This window comes from Lontra canadensis, unplaced genomic scaffold, assembly GCF_010015895.1.
Source record: "Lontra canadensis isolate GAN:19392208 unplaced genomic scaffold, GSC_riverotter_1.0 scaffold7, whole genome shotgun sequence".
Taxonomy (NCBI): Eukaryota; Metazoa; Chordata; class Mammalia; order Carnivora; family Mustelidae; genus Lontra; species Lontra canadensis.
This window is the reverse complement of record NW_022631001.1, coordinates 1,173,409-1,189,941: the sequence shown is the minus strand read 5'-3', so window position 1 is coordinate 1,189,941 and position 16,533 is coordinate 1,173,409. Positions and strand designations below refer to the sequence as shown.

Sequence of the window (16,533 nt, the reverse complement as noted above, 5' to 3'; positions counted from 1 at the left end):
TGCCTGCTTTACTACCTTCAATTGTTGGTTAATGTACCTTTCACCTGATTTATGTGATAATTGACTGAGAAGTGTTTGTGTTTTTCTAAAAAGAAGCACAGAGTTCTTTAAACATCTTAAACAGGGTGATATGGAGAGTCTCACATTGGCATTTAAATGCTTCAGCCAAAAGTGCACAGGTCATTTTAGCTCACAACTCAGTGGTCTAAACCAATCACTTAGCCCCATTTAACACAAAGGAGACAGAGTTCCAATGACAAACACACATTCACAAATTATACCTACCAGGATAAATTTCATGAAATTCCAATTTTATAAGATTGGTGTAGGGGAAGGATAGTGTCATTTTGTTTTGTTTTGCTTTGTTTTCCTTACAACATTAGAAAAATCACCATACTCTCAATAAGATTTCAAGAAACTGGTATGTAAAACATTCTCAGAGACTACCACTGTCATTGAAACTACACTGACAACTTCAACTAAGCAACACCAGTACAATAAGACAACATTGGAAAAGTGATGTACTGAATGATTGCAATTTACATTTGCTACCAATATGTTATTACAAAGGTTTTGCAGTTTTAGCATTAACGCTGATCACTAACATTTTCAAGTATTTAAGTAGATTTTCCCCAATATTTTCCTATAGCCTCTGAGGGCTTCCTTTCCACTTTTGCTCTCTGGTTTTCAGTGGCTTCTTTCCTTTGACTTTTCTCTTGTGTTATCCAGAGTGACTTCTTATCACACTTAGATAAAATCTAAATTCATCACCATTGCCCTCAAATCCCTCTGATATCTGGCACCTACTGACCTTTCCCACATTATCACCCTTCTCTATCTTATTTCTCTACTTTGCTTCCACCACACCTGAATCCTTTCTGTTCCACAATTTTGCTTAACTCATCAACACTTAGGAATGTTGCCACTGATGTTCTCTGCCTGGAAAACTTACCCATAATATGTATGTGGCCTGCTGGCTCCTTATTTATTTTTCAGCTTCTTATCTAATGTTTCCTATCTCACTTCCATCTTATCTTCACCCTACTTTATTTTCTTCATAGCATTTATTACTATCTGAAATTATCTCATTCATTTGTTCATTGGCCTTCTTTTCCTCCCTAGAAAGTAATCCTGATCCCCAGGGTATGACACAGAGTAGATATTTCCTCAATATTGTTAAGCAAATTATTAAATGTAAGAATAAATGACTAATTCTTTTTCCCAAAGTGAATAATTACATTTTTAAAATCAGATATATAAAGAAGGATAGACAGTGTATGAAGTAGTAATTGAATAAACAATAATCATAGGCATTTAATATTAAATATATTGCCATGTCATATGACATGTCAATAAGGCAGACACTGTGAAATATGAGAAAAAACTATATGGGAATAATATGGTGGGGTCGGGTTTCCAGAAGTTTCCTATAATGGTAATCACAAAACAGTTCTTTGAAGCTTGGCACTCCCATCTTTATAATAAATACCTTAGCATTTTTTCATGATTTCACCTATTTTTTGCAACATACACACATTTTCCCAAGAAATGTTGATTGAAATATTAAAAATCAAATGCACATAGCAAAGGAGGACTTACATGCTGGCTTCTGGCTACACAGAGTGTATGGGAAAGAAACTAAATAGACGTGCTAAAGAAAAGGCTTCTGTGTCCATTAAAGATTTTATGTCCATGAGACAAATTTTTGAACTATCCGTTGAAACATCAGCCAGCGGACAGCCCAGCACCTTATTATCTTGCCTTATTTGCAACTGTAGGGGCCCAACACCATGTCCTGGAAGCTCCACTATGCATAGTTTGATCTGTTTGTTGGGATATGAACTCTCTGGCAGCAACTTTAATTTACTGCAATAGGTGCATCACCATATTTATTAAGAATATTCCTCTGTATTTCACATGGACTCCAATTAACTTGTATGGTCACCAATTACACTTAATTCAATTCTTACCTAAAATCTACCTACTCAATAGGTGGGCATAACTTCCTTGATACTACTCATCATACCAACTTTTAAACTCAGTCACCTCTGATTTTGGTTATGAACAAATACGGGACGTAAAGAATTTAATTGAACAATGTTGACTGAGTTCCATGTTTTTTATTTCACATAAGTTTTCAATATTGTTAGCTATACTGATGTTTGACTGTTATTGATTCTCTATCACACAACTATTCCTGATCTTTTTTACTGTCTTCAGGCTCAAAACTAGCATCTTCCTACCTCTACTTCAGTGTCATTGTCAAAATTTATTTCAATTGAAATTAATTGCTTTAACTTGACAGGAAATTTTTTGAGATCTTCCTCCAGATTTTCTCTTTATTCTAACATTATTCTTGCAATTTATCCAAGCATGAAATTCTGGAATAATGTTTCATTCCCACCCTTGACTCTTCCTCTATAATATCTAATGTGTTGGTCTATCTCCCATTTAAAAACATTTACTAGCCCTCCACTAATTACAGAACAAAGTTCAAACTCATTGTCCTGGTACTCAAAGTCTTCATCAACCTTTTCCCACTTTTATAGACTTTTGATACTCTGATCAAACTTAAACTGCTTTCCCTCTCTTCAAAAATATTTTGAATTTTCCAGTCTTTTAGCATATTTTTTTTACTTATCTTTTATCACGAAATAATAATAAAGTCATCTGTTCCATCTTAAGTACCAGCCCAGAGGAACCGTATTCTTAGAATCTTCACTAAAAAAAAAAAAAAAAGAAAGAAAGAAAGAAAGGAAAAATCCTTCCAGCCTCATTATCTAAAGAATTTTCTGTGACCTAGAGATACGAAGTATATTCCTAAGTCATTTTGGTTGGAAAATGACAAGGGCTGTATGAGAACTAGGTCTTAAGGTACCCAGTCAGCCTTCGTTATTCAAAGCTGTCAAGGTTAGTTTTTTGGTTTTGTTTTCACATGGTAACATCTCTAAACCTTTCAGCCTTCTCCTTTTCTTTTTCCTTTTTTTTTTTAAAGTCAGTGTAGCAATGAAAAACACACAGAGTATTTAATTATGGGTTTATAAAATGAGGTTTTTCAATTTTGCTCTAAAATTCTTTGATTTTTCTTTCTTTTTTAAAAAGATCTTATTTATTTATTTGATAGAAAGAGAGCATGCGAACAAGTACCGGGGAACCCGAGGGAGAGTGAGAAGCAGACTCTCCACTGAGCAAGAAGCCCAATGTCAGGCTAATTCCCAGGACTTTGAGATCATGACTTGACCCAAAGGCAACTATTTAACTAACTGAGCCACCCAGGTGCCCCTGATTTTCCATACTTTGTTGAACTTTATTGTCATAGGAATACATTGACTGAAATAGTACATCTTTAATATGCTCCAAGTCTCTAACCAAAAGTATTCATTCCATTACCCTACAGGCAAATTTTTAAATCACTTTAATAATAACATTGCATTACGTGTTTACCTATCTGGCTATTTGTTTCTATTTGGCCTGCTGTTCTGTCAGTTTTCCCAGTTGACCTATCTGGCTATTTGTTTCTATTTGGCCTGCTGTTCTGTCAGTTTTCCCAGTTGACTTGTTTTTTTCCAACTCCAAGGGGTATATCTGATAATTAGATATGTTGAAGATCCTCTTTTCAGGTTACTTTTGCTAATATAACCAATCTTTGTGTAGGTAAGGAATTATTCCGGTGCTAATCCTTCCTAAACCAAGGGAGTTTCAGTTATCCTTTGTCTCTTAGAATGCTTACAGTTCCAAGTAATATAAAAACTAACTCAAATTGGCTGAAACAGTAAGGAAGTTTATTGGCTCTCATGAGAGGAAGCTGAAGCAGATTTTTAAATTGATTAATCCAGCGTTCGTGGTTTTTTTTGTTTTTTGTTTGTTGTTGTTGTTGTTGTTGTTGTTTTTGTTTTTTTCCAAAGACCCAGGTTGATTCCATCTCTCCACTCTTGTCTACAATGTTGGCCTTACCCTAAAGCTCATGGTAGTCATAGGCTGACTACCAAGAATGGTATAGGCTAAGTGCTTTTCTGTTGCCATACAACAGGCAAAAGAACTAGCATATCTCTACAAGTGTCCATCCCTTCATTTAGTTTTTCCTGTCTAGATCATGAACCAGCATCCAACATAAGAAGATTATCATGATCTGACTGGCTTAGACTTAACTTGCTGAACCAGTCATGACAGGAGCAGGTGAAATTGCCAAAATAAGCATAAACTAATCAGGGTCACCCATAGAATGGGGGCTAATTCCCTACACCACACTGTGACAGGTGGAGTGAATATTAGGGAATGAGCACAAAGTCCACTTCATTTCTTTCATTTGTTTCTACCTCCAAATTCATTTTCAGTCAATAAAAAAGTGCTTCCTGCTCATAATTATTGTTAATGCTCTGAAATTTACATTTTCTATGTCTGTGCTGAATTATGTGAAGTAATGTTGAGTACTAATAAATAGGACAGAGTTAAATCTCTGATATGTATGAAATTAAGTATCAGAATTGAACCCCAGGTCCATCACTGGGGTGTTGTGTAACCTTGAATGAGTCACCTGAACTCTCTGAGACTCAGTCTTCTCATTTGTGGAAAGGGAGTGTTAATATCTGATTTGCCTTTTGTTTTTTTTAAATACCTGATTTGCCTTAAAGATTAGAGAGAAAGTACATAATATTTAGCATAAAGCCTTCAACTTGATAAATAGGCATTTTAGCATTTTTCCCATTTTACATTATAAGCTCCCCAGAAGATATTGCTTGTTGAATTTGCTAAAAAGAGTACTTTTTTTTTAAATTATTTTCATATCTATCCTTTATATTTTGGTAGAACCAAAGGTGATGCATAGGTTTGTATTTTTATTGGTAAAAAATGACAATGATCATATGACATTGTCAAAGTTACCAAGCTATTGAGAGGTCCAACTAGTATATAACTATTTACAAAATAATTTTTTATTACATTGCCCTATGTAATACTGACAATAATGATAACATTGTTATTATCATCCCTTTTATAAAATGTAAGGAATTGAGGTTTAATGAGGTTCAGAAATTTGCCCAAGTTTCAGAAACTTATACAGAGTTCTTACATAAGGACTCAGGACTGGAATAAGATTTTTCAGACTCTTTATCCAGATCTCTTTTCTTTAGATTATTTTTTCTTGAAATATAGGGTACATAAAAATTTCCTAGGCATTTTATACAAAATGAAATTGAAATTTAGTAGCTATTGAATAAAAAAGTAAAACTTGAGCAGATATTTGAAATTTGAAGACTAAATAGGTGTTAAATGGTTAAAATTAGGAGAGACAAAAATTTCACACTGAGGGACCCATTACATAGATGACAGATAATAATGATAATAACAATAATAGTAATTATGATAATGATAGAATAAATGGTGAGCTTTACCAATTAATTGAGAACAAAAGTGTTTAAAAAAAAATAATTAGAACTGTTTATCATTCATTTCCATCCTTATCCACCCCACAAAAAATAGAATTTGTTATTCTCATAGGACTAAGATCAGTAGGAAAGGGTCGCTTAAATTAGGTTAGTAAATATTAAAGAAATCTAAGAACACTCTCAAGATGTCATGAAAAACATGATAATAAAGAAGTATCTGAGGAAAAAATAAAGAAAATTAGATGCAATACTATATGAGGTCAGGTGTTGCCATCCCATTACGTCAAGAGCATGTCAGGACACTTCTTGTATAAGAATATAATATCAATAAAATCATGCTCTCTTAATCAGTCATGCCATAAGTCTTCATAATTCTGTTCTAAAAATGAAAACCTTAAAAACCAGTTATTAATAAGTATGACTATGTAATGTGCTACAAAAAATCTATTCACATTATTGACTATTACTTTTTAAAATTTATTTTTTTGTTAATGTTTATCTGAGTTCAGTTGAAACACAATATTATATTAGTTACAGGTGTACAACAGACTGATTCAACAAGTTTATATGTTATGCTGTGGTCACCAGAAGTATAGCTACGTCTGTCATCACACAATGCTATTACAACATCATTGGCTACATTCCGTGTACTATACATTTTATTCCTATTACTTATTCATTCCATAACTGGAAGTCTGTGTCTCCCACTCCCCTTCACCCATTTTTCCCATGCCCCCACCTCCTCCTTCAACCATCTGTTCTCAGTATTTATAGGTCTGATTCTGCTTCTTTTTTTTTATTCATTTGTTTTTGTTTTTATATTCCACCTATAAGTGAAATCATATGGTACTTGACTTCCTTGTCTGACTTATTTCACTCAGCATAATACCTTTTAGGCCCAACCATGCTGTAGCAAATGGCAAGATCTCATCTTTTCTTATGGCTGAGTAATATTCCTGTGTGTATGAGTGTGTGTGTGTGTGTGTGTGTGTGTGTATGTGTGTGTGTGTGTTTGTATCACATATTTTTTATCTATTCATCTATTGGCAAACAGTTGGGTTGCTACCATATCTTGGCTGTTGTAAACAATGCTGCAAAAAACACATGGGTGTATATACCTTTTTGAATTAGTGTTATCTTTTTCTTTGAGTAAATACCCAGTCCTGGAATTATTGGATCATATAGTATTTCTATTTTTAATTTTTTGAGGAATCTCCATACTTTTTTTCCAAAGTGGCTGCACCAATTTGCATTCCCATTAACTGCAAGAGGGTTTCTTTCTCTCCACATCCTCACCAACACTTTTTTTCTTATCTTTTTTATTTTAGCCATTCTGACAGATGTAAGGTGATTTTTATTTTTATTTACATTTCCCTAATGTTAGTGATGTCAAACATCTTTTCATGAGTCTGTTGGCCATTTGTATGTCTTATTTGGAAAAATGTCTATTAGGGTCCTCTGCCCATTTTTATTCAGATTATTATTTATTAAGTGTTGAATTGTGTAAGTTTTTTTATTTTGGTGTCTGTTTTTGTTTTCCTTTCCTTGGGAGATATATTTGGAAATGTTGTTATGGTTGATGTCAAAGAAATTACTTCCTATGTTACTTACTTTCTAGGAGTTTTATGGTTTCAGGTCTCACATGGAGGTCTTTAATTCATTTTGTGGTTATTTTTGGATATAGTGCAAGAAAGTTGCTCAGTTTCATTCTTTTTTTTAATAAAACACTTCAAGAATTTGCATAAATGACTTATACAGGGGCCATGCTAATCTTCTCTCAAACATTCCAGCTTTAGTATATATGTTGCCAAAGGGAAGAGCAGTTTAATCAGTTTGCATGTAGTTGTCCAGTTTTCCCAGTACCATGTGTTAAAAAGGCTATCTTTTCTCCATTGTATCTTCTTGTTATACATTAATAAGCTACACTGACATGGTTTTGTTTCTGGACTCCTTATTCTCTTCCATTGATCTATGTATTTGTTTTGGTGCCAATACCATAATGTTTTGATTACTATAGCATTGTAACATATTAAAATCTGAGAATGTGATACCTCCAGGTTTGTTCTTCTTTCTCAAGATTACTTCTGTTATTTGGGGTCTTTGGGGGTTTTATACAGATTTTAGTATTATTTGTTCTAGTTCTGTGAAAAATGCTATTGGTATTTTGATAGATATTACATCGAATATGTAGATTGCTTTGAGTCATTTGGACATTTTAACAATATTAATTCTTTCAATCCCTGAGCACCATATATCTTTCCATTTGTCTTTGTTGTCTTCAATTTCTTTCATCAGTGTTTTATAGTTTTCAGAGTATAGATCATTCATTCATCTCCTTGGCTAACTTTATTCTTAGGTATTTTATTCTTTTGTTTGCAATGTAAATGAGATTGCTTTCTTATTTTCTCTTTCTGCTGCTTCATAATCAGTGTATAGAAAGTCAACAGATTTCTGGGTATAATTATGTATCTTGCTATTTTACTGAATTCATTTATTACTTCTAATAGTTTTTTGGTGGAGTCTTCAGAGTTTTATGAATAGTATTATGTCATCTACAAATAGTGACAGTTTAACTTCTTCGTGAACATGAATGTATTTTATTTCTTTTTGTTGTCTGACTGCTATGGCTAGGACTTCCAATACAATGTTGAATAAAAGTGGTAAGATTGGACTTCCTTATCTTTTTCCTAATCTTAAAGCTAAATCTTTCAGTTTTTCACCATTGAGTATGGTGTTAGCTGTGGATTTTTTTTATTTATGGGCTTTGTTATGTTGAGGTATATTCTAAACCCATTTTATTAAGAGGATTGAACTAACGGAAAATTGTTTTGTGAAAAGTATTTGTTGTTACTTTTTAATGAAAAGTTTTGTTGTTACTTATATATAGGCTTTTAAATTGGGTCTGTCCAAAATGGTCCTTTGGTTATAAAGTTATAAAGACAGGAACTGAATGGTTCATTACATGTATTTAAACTACATGATAAAAATTTAAAAAATCCCCGGGGCACCTGGGTGGCTCAGTCAGTTAATTGTCTGACTCTTGATTTTGGTTCAGGTCATGATCTCAGGGTCCTGAGATCAAGCCTGTGTCAGCTTCTGTGCTCAGTGGGGAGTCTGCTTGAAAGCCTTTCCCTATACCCCTCCCCACCAAAATAAATAAATAAATCTTTTTAAAATTTTTAAATTTATTCTTTGTGGCCTGAGTTATTGAGTTTATTTCTCTGTATTAATATATTCTTTTAGACAGTAGCTAAATCTCATCCTTACTTTGTTACGAAGGCATGTACAGGACCTTGTTACCATGAGTAATTATATTTTTCTGTAGCATAGTCCTACATGTGTTGAGAAGTAAGAGGCATTTGTCCCAATCAATACTTATGGGATTAAAAATAGAACCAATTTAAGACACCATTGTATATTTGGTATCAATTTTTTTTATTTTAGTTTTAAACAATGTAAGGCAAAGACCTATTTAATGTTTTAAATCCCAATGAGTTTAATTTTTCGCTTTGAATTTCTGTATGAAAAAAAATTACATGAAAGTCCCCAAAATCAAATAAAGTGAAAGCAATATGAATCTATATAAAATGTAAAAAAAAAAAACAAAACAAAAACAAAAAACCCAAAAAAACAAAAAAACTTGTAACAATAGGGATTTTTGTTGAATCAGTAGATGTCAGATTCAGGCAGGGAAAATGATGCTATCTAGGTGGGAAAGGGCCAGAAAAGTTGGCATGAGGAGTCAGCTACAGTAATTAGGAGGATTTTTAAAGAATTTTTCTTCAAGAAATGTTGGACAATCACATGAGAAGAACTGGTTTGCTCCACCAGTTCTTGTCTACAAGGAGAATGGGTAATGATTTCACAAGAAGTCAGTACACAATTTCCAATTTGTTACCACATTAGTTTGTTATATTTTGCTTTGAACAGGAAATATCACTTGATTGGCTGTCAAACGAAAGCCAAACCCTGTTTCAACACTTTTCACCTCAAAGCAAAGGACTCTTTTGGTCTTTTTTTTTTTTTTTTTTGACTTTTCCTGTTTCAATTACTCCTTCCTCATCTGAAAAATAGCATGGTTGAACCAGATGACTGCTGTTAATTTAAAAATCCCAAGGTTCTGTAACATCGCTTAATTATCAAATGAAGTCTTAGATCCTTGTTTCATGTCCCCAGCCTAAAAATAACAGCCTTAGAGGTTATAAGGAGACATATATTTTATTTGCTTTTCAGCTTTAAAAGTCAGTGTCTTCTCAAGAGAAGAAAATTTTCTAACTGAACATTAGGTCAACAAAATGAGTTGATCTGATAACAATCTAATAGCAATCCTAAGGGCCCTTAATTGAGAGTAAATTAAATTCATGAGAGCATGGCTTCTGCCAGGGGCCTTTGTGCTTTGTCATTTGCTCAGCAGTCCTCCCAAGAAGAAATGAAGAGACTATATCCATTATTCTAAATAATCTATTTTCAAATAAAGTATTTACTTTAGTGACTCTATCTAATAGCACTGTTGTGGGGTGAGGTGGGGACCTTTCCAGATTCCTTCCTATCTGATAATGAATCATTACAGCTAAGTATAAAGTTATTAATATAGTTTCTGCTAAATGAGAGGCATCTGTATAATATTCAGATACTAGATACTATCACACATTTGTCATCCGTGGGATATTTATCTCTTATTAATCTATTTTCAAAGATGTGTAATGTAATTAGCTATAACCTTTAAAGAGAGAATTTACTCCCTTATTTTAAAAAAAAGCAAAAAATGGCAAAAATATGACCATCATTAACAGGCCTTAAGAACAAAGGTATTGTTTGTATTAATATAATATTAATGTAATTCACTCCTAAATATAGACAGGAACATAATTATAGCCACCATTCAGTATATAATGTCTAAAATTGTATAAATAAATGAGCATTGGTAAGCCAATACCAGTATAATAGCCATAAATCTCATTTTCACTTTTATTATGGTTGAAAATTATATTTAATGTTTTAAAAGGTAAATCACATCATTAATTTTTCAGAATATTTTTACAAGAATGTATTCATAGAAACTTTGGATTTATAAGGATGTAGAAAAATGATCTGTCCACAGGGTTTAATAATTTATTAAATCATATGAAATCACTTGTTTGCTTCATTCATGGAGCTATTCTGTCAATTTTTTTTGCCATCTTACTCAACTTAACTAAAAAATCTTTTAAACATATATATTTTTTCAGATGTATTTTAATTTAAAAAAAGAAGTTACTGTATTGGAACTTTGTCTTATATGATAATTAATTTATTTTAAAACATCCTTTTACTTGTTAATTGTTACACAATATTACAAATTCAAAACAACTCCTCTGTCCTTTCTTACCCTCTTTTTTCCTTCTTATCCCTTCTTTCTTTCATCTCTCCTTCTACAAATATTTATTGAGTGCCTAATATATGCCAATTACTATGTTGAATATTCAGACAAGTGGAAATTATAGAAAAATAATTATAGCCAATTTAACAAGAGCTATAATAAGATGGAAAATATATTCCAAACACTTGAACATAACATTGTCATTACATGGCATTTGTTTTTTGTAAACAATCTGTTTCTGCCACAAGATTTTAATATAACTAGAGCTGGAACCCTATCTTGTTCTCCTATAAATCATTTCCCTCACTTATCTCACAGCACTCAGCACATTACTTTATGCATAATGGGCCTCCAGTAAATGTTTTTTTTTTTTTTTCAACATTAAGTGGTTATTTATTTTTCAGGTTTAAAAGGTTTCAAACTATGTATGTACAAGCTAAATAAAACCAGTAAATGTTTTTTAAATAGAATATACTTACAACAGTAGATACATAAAATATGGAGGCTTTCTTTAAAATAATAACTTTAAAAATATTTTTAGATGTTTATGGTCCAGAATTGGAAGCCAAACAAGTAAAGAATAAAACTTAAGTCATCTACATTCTCACTTCCAAGCAATAACAATCACCATGTATACGTCGATGCATTTCTTTCTGGTCTTTTGCTTTATGTATTTGGGAAATAACTATATATACATGTTTACATACAATTTTCATTCTAATTTTTTCACTTTTTATATTGTGAACATTTTCCACATGGTAAATAATCCTAAATATTCATCAGTTTAATGGCTGCCTCATATTTTATCATAAAATTTTATGATTTAAACATTACATGATTATTGGACAATTACTTATTTACAGTAGTTTGTAATTATAAATAATTGTACAGCCACAGAGTGTCCAGGATACACAAATTTTGTTCACTCTCACTGATTATTTTTCTAAGGACTATACTTGAAAAAATAACCACACATAGAGAAGAATACTTGGATATTCATTAATTACATTGTAAATTATTTTTTGGTCTAGCTGAAGTTTTAAAAAAAATTTAGAGTATTACCCATTGTTAAAAGAAATATGTCTTTCTTTAAGAAAACTAATTTTACATTTTCTAGAATATTAATACTCAGGCAAATTATTTTAAGTTAACGAATAGCTATTTTCCACTGCATTTCCTATCATGTCTCACACATAAGTGGTTGTAAATGCTTTTTGAATAAGTAAATAAATAGAAGAGATGGAATGGAACAGAATAAATAGGACAATATAGAAAAGCTTAATAAGCAAAATAAGTTAATCAGAAAAGGACGATTATTATATGATCTCTCTGATATGAGAAATTTGAAAAGCAGAGCAGGAGTTCATGGGGGGAAGGGAGGGAAAAAAATGAAACAAGATGGGACCAGGGAGGGAGACAAACTGAGGGCTGCTGGAGCTGGGATGAGGGGAGGAATAGGGTGGCTGGGTTATGGACATTGGGGAGGTTATGTGCTATGGTGAGTGCTGTGAATTGCGTAAGACTGAGGATTCACAGACCTGTACCCCTGAAGCAAATAATACATTATATGTTAATAAAAATAAATTAATTAAAATAATAAATGAATTATGTTAGTAACTATTCTTATTTGAATACATTAGTAGAATTTTAAGTCTTTTTTTCATAACATTTTAAAGATTCCCCCTAAAAAATTCTCTATGAACAAACTTTCAAATCAAACTATTTTGAAGCTTGTTCCAGTTATCTGTTGCTGCTCCAAAACTTAGTGGCTTAAAACATCCATCTCTTATTTTCCCTCATGATTTTAGCAGATGACAGGCACAGTCAGGTAATTGGGATCTCCCATGTACATGAGTCCCTTGGTGGCTGAAGCTAGAGTTACTTGAAGGTGCCATCACTCACATGTCTGGTGCCTAGGCTGGGATGCCTATGATAGCTAGGATCTAGTTGGACCTAGCTTTCTCCACAAGCTTCTCTAAATGAATAGCTTGGGCTTTCTTACAGATGGTGGCTTCTGTTTAATTAGATTTCTAACTAAGCATAAGCATTTCCACATAAGCATTCAAAAAACCTGGGATAAAACTGTAAAACTTCTTTTGATGTCCCCTCAAAAGTCATGCAGTCACTTTTACCATTGTCTTTTGGGACAGCTTGTGACAGTCCAGTACAGATTCAAGGAAATGAAAGAACAGGTTCTACTTTTCAAGGAGGGAATGGCCTGCATGTACAGGGAGGAAATAGTGATAGAGTCCACCTACACACAGACTGCCATGAAGTCCTAAATGCTTTCTTCAAATGTCATCTTTATCTCTACACATAATTTAAATGTGTCTTTTCTTAACACACAATTTTCTCCCTTTATTCCTTCAATTAAAACTACTTTCCACCTTAACAATGAAAGGAGGAAGGATTTGTTTACTCCTTGCTTCTTTGGGAAAATCAGACTTTACAATCAGATTCAAATTCAAATCTTAGCTCTTCCATTCACTAGCAGAATTACTTGGGCAAGAAATGTCTCCTCAGAAAAATGGATTCTCTGACACCTACTGCCTACTGTAACACCTAACATATAATAAGGTTATTAACTTATTTATTATTTATTGACTAACCAATCTCTGAGATTCCATTATATCCTCTATGAAATAGGGAGATCAACCTCACAGTGACATAGAAGTAAATGAACAACTTATTGTTTGCAAAATACTAAATACAGGACCTTAATACAGTAAAGTGAGGATATGCTATTAGTAATATTATTATGGTTAATATTCTCATCATTACTTAGGTTATTGCCATTATAGTTAACTCTTTATATTTGTGTCACCACAGTCTAACAACTCAGGCATCTTCTTCAGCTCCTGGATCTCATTTATTTACTTCACCTCATCCTTAGCCACTGTCTTAATGCTTTAAACATTCGTACTAATGACAAATTAAACATATTCTTCCATAAGTCCTTGACCTTGTCAACTTTAATAATCATATTCCCCATTTCACTCCAAATAAACACAAATTATCACTTAAAAGTACCCTACACTTAAATCACAAACTGCAATTTTCTCTTCACATGTTGCAATTCTTATATCTTCCCATCACACTTTCCTTGATTCCTTATTTTATGCTCGTCTATCGGCACCTTTCTGGTTTTACTTGACTCCCTAGTTAACCTTGACACCATGGCCATTCACACCATTGGCATCTTTGATGATAAGTCAAACCAAATTTAAAAATTCTTAAATCTGAATGGGCTCAATTGATAAAAATGTTCACTTCTCTTTCCTAAAAATACCATTGGCTTCATGAGGCTTTTAAAATTATTTCTCCATCTCCTTGCTCCTTCCTTGTTGAAATTCTCTACCCAGAGGTCTTTACCAACTGCCTCCATTTCTCCAGCCTTCCACCATTTCTTAGCTCCTTACAGTCTAGCTCAGCCCCTCATGATCAGACTTTGCAATCACCACATTTGACTTAGCAAAGTTAGACTAGAAAGCCAGGACCAGAGCCAGAGAAAGTAGTTAACTTAGTCCATTCAGATTTAAGAATTTATAAATTTGGTTTCAGTTTGTAGCAAAGATGCAAATGGTGTGAATGACAATGGTATCAAGGTGGATTAAGGAGTCAAGTGAAGCCAGAATGATGCTAGTAGGACTAATTCAGAAACAACTTAAAATACTGAAGAGGGTTTTTTGTTTGTTTTCATTGAAAATAAAAGCATCTTTGCACCCTGAATGGTCTATATTAGAGAATAGAAGAATGTTAATAAGAAAATTGACATGCTTTCCAGCCTCTAAAATGTGAACACTCTACATATCTTTGACTGCTATTAGATATCACTATTTTAAGGGTAATAATACAAAGGTATATTTCTTCATCAGATCACAGTTGCTTTTTAAAGCTAGAGTCTACATGCTCATAGATTATTGCTATTCTATACCAATTTTTCATAAGCATAAGGAAAATAATATCTGATTCACCACTCTCCCATGCCCACCAAAAACCATCATTGTCATCATCATCATCATCATCAAAATCACACTTTCTTTTAGCTCACCACAAAATTTTTCCATGCCTCACTTCTAGAATATACCCTTCCTTGGCCTGAACTATCATTATTTCAGAGCTCTTCATGTTTCCCTCGTTAAAGTTTAAGCTACTTGATAGTCACATCACAGTATTTGTACATTGCAGATTTTCTGAAAATAAAAATTAAACCCATTACCTAGAGCTTTTTAGTAATGATGGGATCTTTTTTTTGTAACTGATACTATTGTTTATCACTCTCTATTGTTGCTGCTGTAAACCATGGTTGATGTCAACAGTCATAGTTGATATTGACATTCATATTCTTGTGTGTGTTTCTGATTATTTCTTTTTCTTTTCCTATAAAATATAATGCTAATTTGTAGTTGCCTCCAAGCACAAAGTTTTAGAAAAAATCAAATCTATAATTAAGTTATAAGCAGAAATCATGGAAACTGCCTTGCACCCCATCTCTTTCTACTGTCAATTTCCATCACTAAATATGTATTTCACTAAGATGATTAGATAGTTTGATGGGATCTTTATTGGAAATGCAATTTCTTATGGCTCCTCATCATGGCTTGTACTTAACTTTATCCATTCCCTTTCTCCTATAGGTCCCCCAGGCCCACCAGGGATAGTGATTGTTGAGGAAATCACAGAAAGCACAGCCACACTGTCCTGGAGCCCAGCGGCTGACAACCACAGCCCAATCTCCTCCTACAACCTACAGGCTCGAAGCCCATTCTCCCTGGGCTGGCAAACAGTAAAAACAAGTAAGAAGCTCTAATGCAACATCAGAGGCAACCCGAACACCTTCCTATGTCATGAGCTATATTTGCTAGCAATCTCAGTAGGATCACTTTGGATTCTGGAAACTTTGTTATTTATTACAATATTAACCACTGTTTACCTCTTTTTATAAAGATATTTTTCTTTCTGGGTGTCTGGGTGGCTCAGTAAATTAAGTGTCCCACTCTTGATTTCAGGTTCAGATCATAATCTCAGGGTCTGAGATAGAGCCCTCCATGGCTCCCTGCTGGGTGTGGAGCCTGCCCAAGATTCTCTTTCTCATTACTTCACACCCCACCATGTGCTCACACTGTCTCAAAAAAAAAAAAAAAAAAAAAAAAAAGCTATCTTCCTTTCTTCTCTAAATTCCTAGGAAGAGATCACATCATTTATATTTGTTTGTTTACTGAAATAACTTTAGGCTCAATGGGAAGTTGCAAAAATAGTACAAAAATTTCCTATGGACCTATTCCTCACCTCTCCCTAATTATAACATTTTATGTAACAAATCAGAAAATTGACACTCATATAATGCTATTAACTGATTTATAGACTATATTCAGACTTCACCAGTTTTTATATGCAATTTTAATATGTCATTCCATAAAATTTTATGAAATTTTAATGCATAGACTCAAGTAACCACCAAGATAATCAGGTACAGAATTTTTCCATTACTCCACTTCCTTGTGCTGCCTATTTATAGTCATACATTTGTTAAATTTATAAAAAGAAGATTTAACACATTATATTATGTAAAACAATGCAATGGAGCATTTTGATGTCTACTTCTAAGATGTCTACTTGATGGCTATTAGACACCTATTTAACATGTTAGTATTTGAAACTATGTAATATCCAGAGGAGGAGTCAAGATGGCGGAGAAGTAACAGACTGAGACTACTTCAGGTCTCAGGAGATCAGCCAGATAGCTTATCTAAAGATTGCAAACACCCACAAATTCAATGGGAGATCGAA

At 33.1% G+C, this 16,533-nt stretch overlaps 1 protein-coding gene across 3 annotated transcripts in view; it reads left to right on the top strand.

Moving 5' to 3' along the window:
• CNTN5 (contactin 5) overlaps positions 1-16,533 on the top strand; it is a 1,319,804-nt gene that overhangs the window by 1,210,340 nt on the left and 92,931 nt on the right. For all 3 annotated transcript variants that reach the window (XM_032852733.1, XM_032852732.1, XM_032852734.1), the window contains one exon: positions 15,381-15,539. In XM_032852733.1, the coding sequence (XP_032708624.1) occupies positions 15,381-15,539 (159 nt within the window). The remainder of the gene's footprint in view (positions 1-15,380; positions 15,540-16,533) is intronic.